This window comes from Musca autumnalis, unplaced genomic scaffold (assembly GCF_047663935.1).
Source record: "Musca autumnalis isolate F117 unplaced genomic scaffold, ASM4766393v1 scaffold_3, whole genome shotgun sequence".
In the NCBI taxonomy this organism is placed as follows: Eukaryota; Metazoa; Arthropoda; class Insecta; order Diptera; family Muscidae; genus Musca; species Musca autumnalis.
The window spans coordinates 261,530,985-261,545,442 of record NW_027411866.1 but is presented as its reverse complement, the minus strand read 5'-3'; the positions used below and the strand labels follow the sequence as shown (position 1 = coordinate 261,545,442).

General features: G+C 34.5%; 1 protein-coding gene across 20 annotated transcripts; it reads right to left on the bottom strand.

Moving 5' to 3' along the window:
* Positions 1-3,151: 3,151 nt before the first annotated feature.
* Positions 3,152-12,703, bottom strand: up (Troponin T, skeletal muscle). 20 transcript variants are annotated; one of them, XM_073978345.1, is made up of 10 exons: positions 12,563-12,703; positions 11,844-12,256; positions 9,675-9,722; positions 8,820-8,865; positions 7,805-7,828; positions 5,525-5,897; positions 4,872-5,090; positions 4,630-4,803; positions 3,801-3,879; positions 3,152-3,629 (listed from the first exon to the last, which is right to left on the bottom strand). In XM_073978345.1, the coding sequence occupies exons 3-10, from the start codon at positions 9,685-9,687 to the stop codon at positions 3,367-3,369; spliced, it is 1,191 nt and encodes a 396-aa protein (XP_073834446.1). In that variant the 5' UTR covers positions 9,688-9,722; positions 11,844-12,256; positions 12,563-12,703; the 3' UTR covers positions 3,152-3,366. The 20 variants fall into 20 exon arrangements, with proteins under 20 accessions (XP_073834446.1, XP_073834439.1, XP_073834449.1 ...); XM_073978338.1 differs by lacking the exon at positions 12,563-12,703 and having other exon boundaries at positions 8,824-8,865; positions 11,844-12,086; XM_073978348.1 differs by lacking the exon at positions 12,563-12,703 and having other exon boundaries at positions 8,820-8,862; positions 11,844-12,080.
* Between the last annotated feature and the right edge of the window lie 1,755 nt (positions 12,704-14,458).

Below are 14,458 nucleotides of genomic sequence, written 5' to 3'. Positions count from 1 at the left end.
AATCAATATTTTTCATGGTAAATATTCGCGTTTTCATTGTTAGGCCAGGTAGTTATCGTTCAGCCCTCGTACAAGACATTCACTATCTTTATTATAATATTAACATGTTCTCTCGTAAACAACTACATGCAGTAAAAGCCTAGATCCAACTGCACTTTTGGGCCGGAGGTATATGAAGTAGTGGCCCCAAATAAAGGCAAATTTCGAGAACCCTATCTCGGCAAATGTCGGCTTCTAGGCTTCCTCTAGGAAAAATTCGAAGAAATGAACATACATTTTGTATAAACGCAAAATTGTTAAAATTTTTTAAAGGAGTTAGCAGCTTTCAATAGTTATCATGTTGGTCATAATAATGGTCCCACAAACATCCCATACGGGACAAGGGAGACTTCTCTCATATCAATGAGTGTACCCCGATCCATATTAGCTCAATGATATGGGACCTACTGTTTATCGCCGACTCCGAACGGCGTGTCTTAAGGCACCACTTGTAGAGAAGTTGTACATGGCTGAAATACTCAGGAAATGTCGCCAACATTACAGAGGGGTCTTGTGCCGCCGTTGAAAATTTGATGTTGACTGGTCGGGGAATCGAACACACGACCTTCAGCGTGCAATGCGGGTGTGCATACCATTGCACCACGGTGGCACCCTATTATGTTGGTCACCTTAGGTTTTTTTGAGCTCCCGGCTACAAGGACAACCTTCAGTGAGAGCCTTTAAACTACATTTAAGATAAACCTTTTTGGAACCTGATGTATGTTTGAAAGAAGTAATATTGATTTGTAAGTTATCATACTCAACCTTTATACCCCGTTTTCACTTAAACGGATTAACCCAGTAAACGTCAAATAAATCCTCATAAAGAAGGTTAACCCAGCAAAAAGCTCTAGTGCAAAAGCCGTTTTAGGCGGTTGATTACCGTAGAATTTTTGGAGCTTCCGTACTTTGCCGGAAGCATTTTCGAATTTATCTCGCTACCGAAGCGGTAATCAATAATTGCAGACGATGAGTGGAATTTGAAATTGAAAAATGTTCTTGACACCTTTAACCTTGACTATATGTGAAATTATACAAGTGGCGAATATATTGAACTTTTATTATATTACTTGACGTCACGATAACCTGAGAGGTAGCTGTGCCTTACACATAAATGCAGCTAAACCGAAATACGAGAGTATTAAGAACAATACCTAAAATTAGCTTAATGAGCTATGTATGTCTCAGTTTATACATTCTGTTATCTTGATGATGAAACTAAAATATCTGAATATCAAAAGAATTTTGAATTTTAGAACTAATTCTGGACCAAACAACGCACATACTATTCCATTATCAAATTTACCCTTTTGTATGGGTGTACGACGTGGAAAGTTACCGATAGAGTTAAGAAACGATAACTCTAATGTCAGCTATCATTTTCATATGTCCAATTATTCCGCAGTCATCTACGTACACTCAATACCATAGTCTTAAGAGACAAACCAGTAAGGAAAGGATCAAAGTCGGGCGGGGCCGACTATATAATACCCTACACCACTGTGAATATGTAAAATATATATGGCAGCTAAATCCAAATCAGAACAGATTTTGATATACTTTTTCACATTTATTTGTAGACCAAATTCCGTCACATAGTCAAAATTTCATCAAAATTGGACATATATGTTTCGTGCGTCAAATACCTCAAATCTGCCTAAAATATATATGAGAGCTATATCCAAATTTGAACCGATTTTGATATAAATTAGCACACTTATTTCTAGGCCAAATCCCGGAAAAATTCCAAATTTTATTGAAATCGGACATATATAGCGCGTTTCGTGCATCAAATATCTAAAATCGGCCGAGAATATATATGGGAGCTATATCCAAATTTGACTAGACTAAATTCCGCCGCACATTCCAAATTTCATTGAAATCGGACATATATAGGGTGTTTCGTGCACCAAATGCCTTAAATCGGGGGAGATATATATGGGGGCTATATCCAAATCTGAACCGATTTTTACCAAAATAAATAGCGTTCGTCCTTCGGCCAAAAAAACTATCTTCCCCAATTTTCATGCGAAACTACATTTAAGATAAATAAATGCGACCTGTACTTTGTTTACAAAAATACATGGACAGACGGATAGACAGACGGACATGCGTAAATCGACTCAGAAAGTGCTTCTATGTATATCCCTAAAAGGAACTATGGGTCTATCTCGTTTCCTTTTGCATGTTACAAACTAATGCACAAAGACATAATGCCCCTTACCACAAGGTGATGTAGGGTATAATGATACCAATTCATCGCCCCCATTTTAACTATGAGTGTGTTTTCGGGATGTTATTTGAAGCCAAGAGAATACATAGCATAGCATTCAACAACAATACTTGTTGACCTACCTCAAAGTATTCACTTTAGTCTTCTTTCATATCGACTAATTTACTCCACGCACAAACACCCATACTCATGACCAAGTAGTGAACTATTCCATATAAACATGTGTCGGAATCTTCATCACAACATCAGAAAAATGTGGTGATATCTTCTAGTTTTTCAAAACTCTTTTTTTACATTTTATTCAAATACTTTTGCAATTTAATCAAAAAATCATCATTTAATTGTTATAACCAAAAAAACGAAACAACTAAATCAATCTTAAACAATGTAGGAATATCGATCGAACGAGAGCGAGAGTGTATCTGTTGTCAATGGGAAACTTGATGTATGCATGTGCATGACTGACATTATGCGCATGTACATGTGTATATATGTTACTGTGAACTACTCTGAAGGGTATAGAATATCCAGGGTAATCGATTGAGTTTTCAAGTTCTAATGATGTTCGTAGTAAAAATTTGTTTTGTTTTATTAAAAATTACAAATAATAGTTTACATAATTCAAATACGAAACGAGAGAGAGCTGAGTTGGCATGTGTGCGTATGAGTTTTTGTGGGTGAGTAATGCGTGAATTGATTGACTAAATATAGGCAGATATATATTTTTTTCTTTGGATTTTAACGACAGAGAGAGTGTGTGCAGGTGCGAGTGTTAAATATGGTTGAAGAGAGAGATATACAGATTGTAAGTGAGCGAGAGAGAGAGCGCGCAACTTAAAACGACTTACATAAAATCGTGATTATGAAAAGATGCTGTTGTTTTGTTGTTTTCTTTCATACGATATATGTTTTCATGTTTATTTGGAGAAATGTTCTTGTGTTTTCTTTCATTTTTATTTTCTTTTTCTATAAATTGTTGGCATTAAAAAATCTTTGGTTTTTGTGGCTGTTATCGGTAGATAGCGGTAGAATAAGCTAATAATAACTATATTGTTTTGGTGGTTTTTATTTTTATTAAATGTAGTTAAATTAATTTATTCTTCCTCTTCTTCCTCCTCCTCTTCTTCTTCCTCCTCCTCTTCTTCTTCTTCTTCCTCTTCTTCTTCCTCCTCTTCTTCTTCCTCCTCCTCTTCTTCTTCCTCCTCTTCTTCTTCCTCTTCTTCGACGACCTCCTCCTCGACTTCTTCATCTTCTTCAGCGATTTCGTCATCAGCCTTGGCATCTTCCTCGCCTTCGGGTGTCTCGGGTTCGCCAGCCTTCTTGCCGGGTCTTTCGCCGAACCACTTGGGCAATTTGGCTATAGTGGGGGGAAAGAAAAGATCAATTAATGAATGTTTCGGTTGTGGTGTCATAGAGGGATTCACAAAAAACACAAAAAACGCATTTTCAACAAAAATCAAAATTGATCAAACAAATGCGTATGAGAGAGAGACAGAGAGAATCCATTCGATTAGTAGAGAATACATACACTTTTGACGGCCGACATATTGATCCTTCTTTTCGTTCCAGATCTTTTCATTGACCTCCTTGCCGAGTTCTTCCCAGCCCTAATGAGGGTTATTAGCATATGAGACAACAAGATGCACACACACACATAGACAGATAGATGGGTAACAGTTAACATGTAAAGGTTAAATCAACGTCATCATAAAAATAGACAAGAGTAGAAAAGAAAGAGAGAGAGACATGTAATTGTTGTGTAATTGTATTAAGTGTAGCTGTGGGGAGAGAGAGAGAGAGTAAGAGTATAAATTTATGTTGTGATCGATGCAATAGTCCTCCCTTTTTATATAATAATTTGGGGAGATTTCAAAATGAACTGTGATTTCTGGGGAATTGGCAGAGTGTTCTGACAGTGTGCGGAAATCAGGTTTCTTTAATTGGATTTGATTTCGTAGGATGGTTGTTAATTAACATTAAAACACATTTCAACACAACCGGAGCAGTAGCAGATTTATGTTGATTGGATCTGCTCCGGGTGGGTATAACAAAACGCAACATATGGACATGTAAACGAACATCACTCCACAACTTAGAGCAGCTTGCTAGCTATGTTATAGCTTACATTTTGATCGTTGTGTGAACCGCTCTTGTCTTTCTTGCCAGACTTTCTCTAAAGTTTCCTTATAGAGCGTATCGTAACCCTTTGAAATGGCAAAGAAACGATTATTTTTGATATTGTATTATTACGAAGATTATTGTTGTTGTTGTCCAGCATTTCAAAAACCCATTGCATTGAATCACAAATTTATGAAAATCAAAAAAAAAAACAGACAATAACTTGGATAAATACTTACACCTTCGAAGAGTTTCTTCTTGTCATCGTAAGAGCGGGTATCTACACGTCTTTCGTATTTGGAGGCGACTTGGATCTTGGGCGGGTATTTGCCAGTCAAAGCCTCGGGGTCGAGACCCTTCTTCAAGGCTTTGTGCCTGAGCTGTTGCTTCTGTCTTTCCTTCAATTCTTTCAACTATGGGGAAAACGAGAGATATGTCATGACACTGCTCCATGTACCTGATTATATGTTGATATACTTACATCGTAGTCCTGACGTTTCTGCCTTTCTTCCAAGTCATACTTCTCAGTTTCCAATTTGACGATGAGTTCCCACAATTCTTGGGCCTTTTCGCGCAATTTATCCTCGCTGAAGCCTTCGATGGCAAGAGGCTTGATACGGAACGACAGGGAGATCTTCTTCTCTTCCTCGAGTTGTTCCTTAGTCTTGTTACGCTCCATGGCAGCGGAGGAGAGACCCAACTGTATATTTTACGCCATCAAGATCATTAAGATCACACAGTCATACGTACACAGACACACGGACAGACAGACGGACAGACACAAAAACAGGTGGACATAGAAGACACAGACAGACAGAGGGACAAACGGAGAAACATACACAGTGTATGAATGTGTGACACAAACGTAGAGGAAGAGAAAAAATAAAGAGTAACATGTGTTTAGAAATGTGTTTGGTGGTGCAGATAATAATAAATTGTAGGCATAGGCGTAGTAGGTAATCAGGTAGGCGGGTTGGTGGGTAGGTAGAACAGTAATTTGGATATTTTACAGAATATATATTTGTTTTCATGGGACCAATAGGTGATAGTGGCAAGGTTGCGGGGGGAAATTTTAAAAAAAGAGAAAAGAAAGCCTAGTAAGTATACGGCATTACAGTAAATTGAAATAATTACCACGCCTGTGTCCTTCTTGGCAATGGTGAAGTTGGGACCCTTCTTGTCCTTGTCCTTCATGGCTTGGAGCATGGCTTGACGCTTCTTCTCGGCTTCTTCGAGGCGTTGACGCTTCTCTTCGATTTCGCGTTGTTTCTTTTCTTCAACCTCGCGAACACGACGTTCTTCCTCTTCCTTCTTGCGTTGAGCCATCTTTTGCTCTTCTTCGGCGCGAGAGATCTTGCGCTTAGCTTGCTTCTCCTTGAGTTTCTTCAACTCATCTTCTTCCTTGGCTCTCTGTTTGCGCCATTCGGTGATGTATTCCTTCAATTGTTCATCGAGGTCGGAACGCTTTTGGTCCTGGCGTTTGATGAACTCTGGATCACCCTCACCTCTGTACAGCGCAAAAGAAGGTAAAATAAAACGTACAATTAGTAATGTCTCTGACTTCACAAAAAAATGGTAACAAATTAAAGCTGTTCACAAAAATCATATATGTATGTAATTATTACATTATTTAAGTATGCAGTATACATGTGTACGAGTATGTATGTATGAGTATTATTTTGTTGTTTTCTTTTCTTTGTGGTATATTTTGGGTATTGGGTAAAAATGATGCATTTCCAAAAAAAAAACCGCAAACATACATACATAAGTACCACTACACTATACAACATCTTATGTTTGGGCTATGGGACACAACATACAGTTACATATTTACAACATATACAGCACACACGTACACACAAAACACTTAACAAGTTGTCCTTTCTGTATATTTATTTTTAATTGGAGGTAAAATAAACAAAAACTGTACCTCTTCTTTTTTTTGATAACAAAAAGCAAATCAGTTACAAATGTAATGAAAGGAAAGAAATAGTGAGACGGAGGTGTAGCTATCATGGGATCTCTAACATCAGCAATCAAAGTATCTCCTTGAGAATAATTTTGAAGCAGCACTACATTGTCACATCATTAGCCAAGCAAGTGGCACGCAATATGTCAACACTTTATCAGTCATATAACAGCCGATGAGTGCTAATACGTACATCAGAGAGACACACGGAGAGCGAGAGTGTTTATCGGCACTTAAGTACTCGATTAATTCCAAACCATTGATTTTGGCATTTAAATCATAAATTGTATTGAATTGAGATGGGTTTTCAAATTGTAAACAAATGTTGACAGCCTGTTGATGTCATTACTCTGTCCCTCTTTGATACTCGCCCTTTGGCAACAGAAAAGGAAACTAGCCATGTGCAAAAGAAGAAAAACAAACTCTATTGAAGTGTAGGGTATAACAAAAATGACATAAGGGCTCTGTTCCCTTGAATATAATACGGAACACTCTCCGATGTTTGTCTGCTTGCGTGCGTGTGGTTGAATGAATAAATGATGGCTCGCTATCTACGTGACTCAGTGCGTATAAGTGATTTTATTATGGAAATAATAAGTATACGTCAAACGAAATAAGTGTACTTGAGCATTTGATTGGGGGATTAATGTTAGAAAACAGTGTATGTAAATCACATGAAAGAATATACAATGTAGACAGACATACATACACATTTACAAGGAAGACATGTTTATTTACTTGTTATCGTTATGTTGACGACTATTATTATTGTTGCTTTTATTGTTTATTACTTATTATTATCGTTGTTTTTATTGTAATGTTCACGCAAAAAGCAAAGTGTTTAGTGGTCGTGGTACTGATGGTGGTGGAATGGGAGTGTAATACAAATGGATATTTTTCTTTCAATGCATGGATGTGTTTGTGACCAAATGATTTACATTCATTTATGTAGTGGTTTAACAAGAGAATGTTAAATACAAAAAAAAACGAACTCAAATTCTAAAATAATTTGGGTTTCGTTTTCAATTTCGAAAGTTTATAAAAATACTGAACAATGTTTTCATAGAATATTCACACAAACACGCCAACAAAAGTAGGCCAATGGGGGGTGGCGGGATGATACAATCTAACCCAAAATCAAATTTTGTTGGATTTCTTTTTTTTTGTTTGATTGGAATTTGGCAAAGGATTGATTGCGTGTTTGTGTTGTTTAGCTATGGAATTTTTGGGGCCGAAAATATATGCAACACATATGGATCGGGTGGGAAGGTAGTAATAGTACAGTATTATTATTGAGATTGAGGTTATTTACTCTAGGCTCGCAATTAGTTAAGAGGCAACATAATTACGATATGCACAATAGCAACAACAACAACTATGACATTTGGGTGATTATTCTTCACGTTCACATAATACAACAACAATGCATAAAACAAATCACTTACTCGGCTGGTGTCTGAGGTGGTTTTCTGTACACGCAATCGAATATTTAATATTTTTGTAATGATGATATTTTGATTTGTTTAGAGTGTTGTTTATTTGTATAGATAGAGAGCAACGAACAAAAAAATGTTTTTTTTGTATATTTGTAGTAATTTAGCATATGTGTGGATGTGGCCGCCAGTCGTGATGATGATTGCGAGCACAAAAATTAAATATATCGACAAAATGTTCGATTCGTTACAATTGGATACGTTTCGTTTCAAACAAAACAGGAAACAAAAACAACATGTACAACAAAAAGTGTATTTTTGTCATTGAAAAAGGAAAGAAAAAAGAAAAGAAGGAAATCAAACATTAAAAATAAGGTCCATTTTCAAAAATAGAAATAAAAGAACATGAACGAATCTAAGCAAAAAATCATTGTGCACAAAGCGTTTGGAAAAAAAACGAGAAAAAACCTTTTATGAGATTTATACAAATGATTTGGACGACGAGATTTTGGCTTATTGTTTTTTGGAAAGAATTTATGAAACTTTTTGCTTAGATCTTCAAAGAGATATGAGATGAAATTTGTTCGACTCTGTTTTTTTATTTTGTTTTTTTTTTTTTTTCATTAACGGCCAAAGTAACGAAAATGCTTTGAATTTCAATAACTTACTTCCTGAAATTAAATAAAGAAATGAAGGTAAAATAAAATTTGTTTTCATGTTTTGGCAAGGAAGACGACAACATTTAGTGAAAGCCAGGATGGAAGTTATTTGAAAGTTTTTTTGTTTCATTTTTGTTATTTTTTTACGAGAACACCAATGGATTAAAGAGGTGGGGAAATAATAGTAATCCAATTTTTTATCATTTATTGTTGGCCAATTATAAACAGAATTTGAGAGAGAAAGGAAGGGGGTAAAATGTTTTTTGATTTGTTTTTTTTTAAGGATTTTAAGTTGTACTTTTGTTTTGCAAACAAGTTTTAGGGGGGAATGTTAATGCATTTGGTTTGCAGTAGTCATGACGGTATACTTACTCTCTGACCTCCTCGACAACCTCCTCCTCCTCTTCGGAACTGCTTTAGGTAAACAAATGTTTTCATTACGGGAAACATTTTCACACAAAACATTAACACATGTAGGAACCGATAACAACGAACAAACCATGGTATGGGCGGGCGGGCATTTTGGATACAGATGGTGGTCAACAATGTGTGTTGTTGTTGTTTATTTGTATATAATATGTATATAGATCAGGATAGAGATCGGGTGACAGACAGGTGTAATGGTATGGAGGGGAAAACGTATGAAAAAGAAAACAGAATGACTTTAAATAACGAAACAATACATATGTATAATACACAGGAAAACTAACAAATCTACACAAAGACAATACCATTGTTTAGGAGCAACTCCTGCTTAACTCCTTTTCTTTATCTTCATTTTCTAATTTATTTATATATATTTACACATTAGATGTATATGAAATATTTTCAAATTTTATCTACAAAAGTTTAACAAAACAAATATATTTTTTTTTCTTTATACAGTTCAATAAATACACATAGGATACAAGGATGTTTCCATTTTTTTGTAAATGTAAATGCAGAGTATTTGTATTCAAAGAAAAGAGATTTTATGTTGATTCTGAATTTGAGTTTAAGTCTGTTTGTCCAGACTGATAAAGTAATTTTCAAAGTCTGTTTATAAGAATTCTGATTGATGGGCTTAAAATAAGACGAGGTCCTTTGAAATACAACAAAAATTTCAAGAATTTTTTTGAGTTATATTTCAAATGGCCATATCTCTATTTTGCCATTTTGTGTTGTCTTTGTTTGTATTCTAATTGAATCTCTGGTTTGTTACCCAAGTTCGAGTTAATACTTACGTGTACTCCTCATCGTCGGACATGGTTATGGTTAGGGATTAAAAAAACCTGCAAACAAAAAAATATAGAAATTAATAAATGCTTATTTTTAATACTAAGAACTAATTACAAAAAATAAATTAAACAAACAGTGATTTAGTTTTCTTTCTTTTTATAATGTTTTAATCTAGATTAGAAGATGCGCCAAAAACTATTTAAATTTTCTATAGTCAAATTCTGTGTTTGAGAGCTATGTTTGGATATTTTCTTATACACTTCTTTTGACCTTCCATAAATTAAATTCTATATCCTAATAATTCCAACTGCGGCGTTTTAGCCGTTATTGTTACCTGTACTACAAAACAACAAGAGTCAATACACTTCAATATTGTTCCAAACAAAACACCACTTCTGAGAACTTATTGAGCAATAACAATTCTGTGATGTTTTCTAATTCATATAATTTCATCAACTATCTCTCGAATCACTCCTCAAAAAATCAAAGTCATAATCAAAGATTATACACATGATTTTTCAGACGATACTAAACGTAAACAAATTCTACAGAGATTACGCATCAGACAGTGTCTAAAAATAGTCCCTATTTTAAGCATATAATATGCTCAGCACACACATTCGTACATATAGATGTCGACATGGGTACATTCAACACACATACAACATACATACGTATGTTCCTGACAGGTATACATATATTTTATAACAATATTAAAAAATATTCTTCTCTAAGGAATATCTACAAATCTACAAAATTGTGTAGTATATGACATATTATTTGTAATAAAATTATTTATTTATATGTATGTGTATTTGTGTGTGCTCTCATATTTTCTCATTTCAAAGTTTTTAGTATATATACTAGATCGGTATCTAGGCACTAATGTTTTAATACATATATCATATATGTATGTATATTTGTGTGTGTATTTGCGATTGGCTGTCTGTGTATGTAGAGAGAGAGAGAAAGTGACCAATACCATTTCAATGTTGGTATTGACTCAAAGTGTGTTTTTAAAAATAGATCGTATTGAATTTCCATGAGAGCTTTCTTAGTCTCTTTCGAAGAGCAACAGACATAACGAATGAATAATAGAGAAGACTTTTTTACCTTGGCACGAAAAAAATAAGAAAGGAGATTAAATATTATTTCACTACGCTTTGGTGTGTATTAGTGCATAAATTTACACATACATTTTTAATAGAAGTACTTTTTGAATTAAAATTAAGGGTGGAGTCCCTCTAAAAAATGCATAAAAATGTAAAATTTTAAAGAATTGTTTTGAAGATCTGGGTTTAAGGAAAAAAGTGAGTATGTTTTCTTCTGTGTGTACATGTGTATGTGTGTGTGGGTTTTTAATTGGCAATTAAAATTTCTCCGTGTTAGCTATTTATGTAATACTTCATAATTCCAGACAGGGTTTGGTATAATCCAAAATGTTGACCATTGGTTAGGACTTGATATGCATCGTTAATCCCAGCTTCTTACACTTCTCTTGGCCACATGCACACAACAAACATCTGTTCTTCACTTTTTTTCATTGCCTCTGCCCAGGCAAGCCACAAGTTTTCTCATTAACTTGTGAGGGCCACCGGGACATTTTTAAATTTCTTTTTCATTTGTATTTCTTGGCTGTTTTCTTTTTGTTCATTCTTGCTTTCAATAGCTCGTTTTGTTGGATAGGAAGCAAATATTTGCTTTTAGCCGAGAGCACTCGGTAATAAATATATCATGTAACACTTTGAGGTTGCAAGTTCTAAAGAATGTCCTATTTTTAGAACATGTACGATAGAACAAAAAGTGCTTCGTTGAAAATAGTACAGGATGATGGCCAATCAATTTTACACACTTAATTTTCAATTTTCACTTGATTCAATTTCAATTTTTTTTCGAAATTTCTGTTTCGCCATTTAATTCACTCATATTATTATTTTATTTTAAAAATCATTTTTGAAATAGTTGAATATTATATAACTCTGTTAAGTTGTATTTTTTTCTTTTGATGTCCACATAAAGTTGCGTTTAATAGTTCCTCGCCAAGTTATGTTCCATTTTATTAATTATTAAAGTTTCCAGTTCATATTTTCATTTAAGGATTATCACTTTCATATTTTTTATAAAGTCTTTTTTTCATATTTTTAATATATTTCTTTTAGTTAGCCAAAACTTACTTCGGGAAAAGAAACAAATTAAACTCTCTACTGTTGTCCGAGCAGCTGACGTCGTTGGAGCGAATGCTGCGGTTCGACTAAACAGACTGACGATCTACCAAGAAACAACACGCTATGTTAAAGATTTTTTCGGAAAATAGAATGTTCAGATTTTCATCACCACTACACTGACACTTGAGTATTTTCCACCGTAGCAGATGAATAGTGGCTGCATGCTCTTGCACCTTTATTTCATATGTATATACCATCGGATTTATCGGAGAGTTATTTGTATGTGTGCTTGCGTATCTCAGACATCCTAGGGAGAGTCGTTGTCCAACATTATGCTCTGTGCGCTCCTTTATGCTTATGTGCCAGACAAGGAGAAAGAATGCAAGGTGAAAAGAGACATCCAAATACCCAAGGAATAGCACCTACACAGGCGGTAGGGGGTAAAGATAGCCAAGAGAAAAACGAATCGAAGATCATTTGGCTTGCGTTCTTAGCTGATCGTGTGTGTGTGTGTGTATGTTGATGTGTGTGAGTCGGTATGGCAATAACTTGGTCATTCTATCATAAACATTTCATTTCGTTGTTAAAGCTCATAGCATAATTTTGAAATAGAAACTTTATTCGATGGGATTCATACACGCACACACACACTCTCAAATATGCACGTCTGCCAATGTGTAAGTATGTGTGTGTATATCTATGCATATTAATATATAAAATATCTATACCTGAACTGTTTAGAATAATTTCTTCTTCTTCGTTTTTGTAGAATGAAAAATACTTCGCAATCTGTCGTGGGTGGTTACAGAGATTGTGAGAGAGGGAGAGTAATTTGCTGATCCAATACAAATTTTCTTCCCAGTGCTATTCTAATGACGACAACAATTTTGTTATTATATTCTTTAATATTGCTGTGGATTCCTAACACTTTCTTTCATTTTTGTTGTTGTTAATTTCAAATTTGGCCAAGTATCGTTTAACACAATTAACTCAATTTTTCGATCAAATACTACCCACACATTGGCATTTTCCATTCATTCTCTATGTTTTGGAATACATTTAAATGGACTTCTTTCAACAAAATTCTACCCACTTGGCGTAATGACGTTGACGATCATTGCCACGAATTAGGTGTCCCATTGTTGCCTCATACTTTCTACAACCACCTTCCCTTTGTGATCATTAATACGCATATACATACATACGTATTTACAATAGCAACAACAATTTATCAACAAACATGCCAAACAAATATTTATCAATGGGCACTGGGCCAACAAAAAATTGCATGCATTTATTGACTTCCTTTCAGATTTACATACATAGAAGTTACATACATATATGTATGTGTGTAAGAAGAAGAATATGGACCTTTTCCTAGTTTGTGAACTAGACCAAAATACCCCCGTCTCCTAGAACAAAAATTTCATTCCATTTCCACCCACAACCTAGAACGCCACCGCAATAAACTCTTGCATTAGGGTCATCGGTGTGGGTGCACAGAGAGTGAATCATGGGCGGGGGGTCGGCACTCGATGTTCAAACATTCGAATACTATTTCTCTGGATTTATTTTTGTTCCATACATTGTTTTCGTATTAAATATGTATGTAAGTATGCCCCTGTACATAGCACATCTGTATGTGTGTTGGTGCATATGTATATTTGTGATCAAACACAGACAGACACACATCAAGAGAGTATACATATTTTTAGCAACCAAAAAATACAAGTCGGTCTATCTGTCTGTTTGTTTCAGATGTTTCATATATGTATGTACGGTCAAACATATATCTTCATGTGTATATTTGTACGTATGTACTTGATATTTATATCATTTTCATTATGTTTTTGTTTTTGTTTCTTTTATTTTTGCCCGAATATTTTCCTTTCCTTTGTATAGATGCGTCTGTATGTAAACAAAATATTTCGGTCTTGGCTTTTATAAATATTCCTATTCAGTATTAACAAATCTATAATAAAGAAATGCTTTCTTAAAATAGCAATACAAATTAAATAATTCTCGATATTTTGTAATCGAATTTTATGGAGAACGTCAGAGGGTCGCTTCATTTTTTGTTGATATTACAAAATTAATTAATTAACTGATCATTATTTTCAAAGATATTTTTTGTTTCAGAACATTGTCATTTTTTCGGTATATTGAAATCAGGACAATTTATTAAGATATTCGCAGCATAAAAGGGATCATCTTTTTTATTAATTATATTGATAATCAGAAAAGATCTAGTTCCTGGAGAATGATTAAAATTATTTATCAAGGCCAATGGACTTCAGTTTCTTACAGACTTACGTCAATCACGGTGCTCTTGAATCAAATTTAAATGGAATGTATTTACACCTGGGAAGTTTTTGCGAATGCTGAAACTACAATGTTCATAGATAAGAAAAATCTAAAAACTAAAAAATCGCCGGAGCGCTTTTTAGAAAAATCGCGATTCAATTTGACATTTTTAAGCGTTTTTTAGGTTTTCACGATTTTACTTGGAAACCGCAAGTCCATACGAAATCGAACTAAAGAAAATTTTGTAACTATGAACATTTTCTACAAGATTGATTTTTATGATATCTTCGTAGTTTTTACCGTTATTGAGATATAGAAGC

Excerpts from the sequence above, each read along its gene's own strand:
- up (XM_073978338.1), bottom strand. The coding sequence starts at position 9,697 with ATGTCCGACGATGAGGAGTACAC. Across the intron at positions 8,866-9,674 it reads TCCGACGATGAGGAGTACAC|CAGTTCCGAAGAGGAGGAGG; the intron begins GTAAGTATTAAC and ends GTTTACCTAAAG. Across the intron at positions 4,804-4,871 it reads AGAAACGTCAGGACTACGAT|TTGAAAGAATTGAAGGAAAG; the intron begins GTAAGTATATCA and ends TTTTCCCCATAG.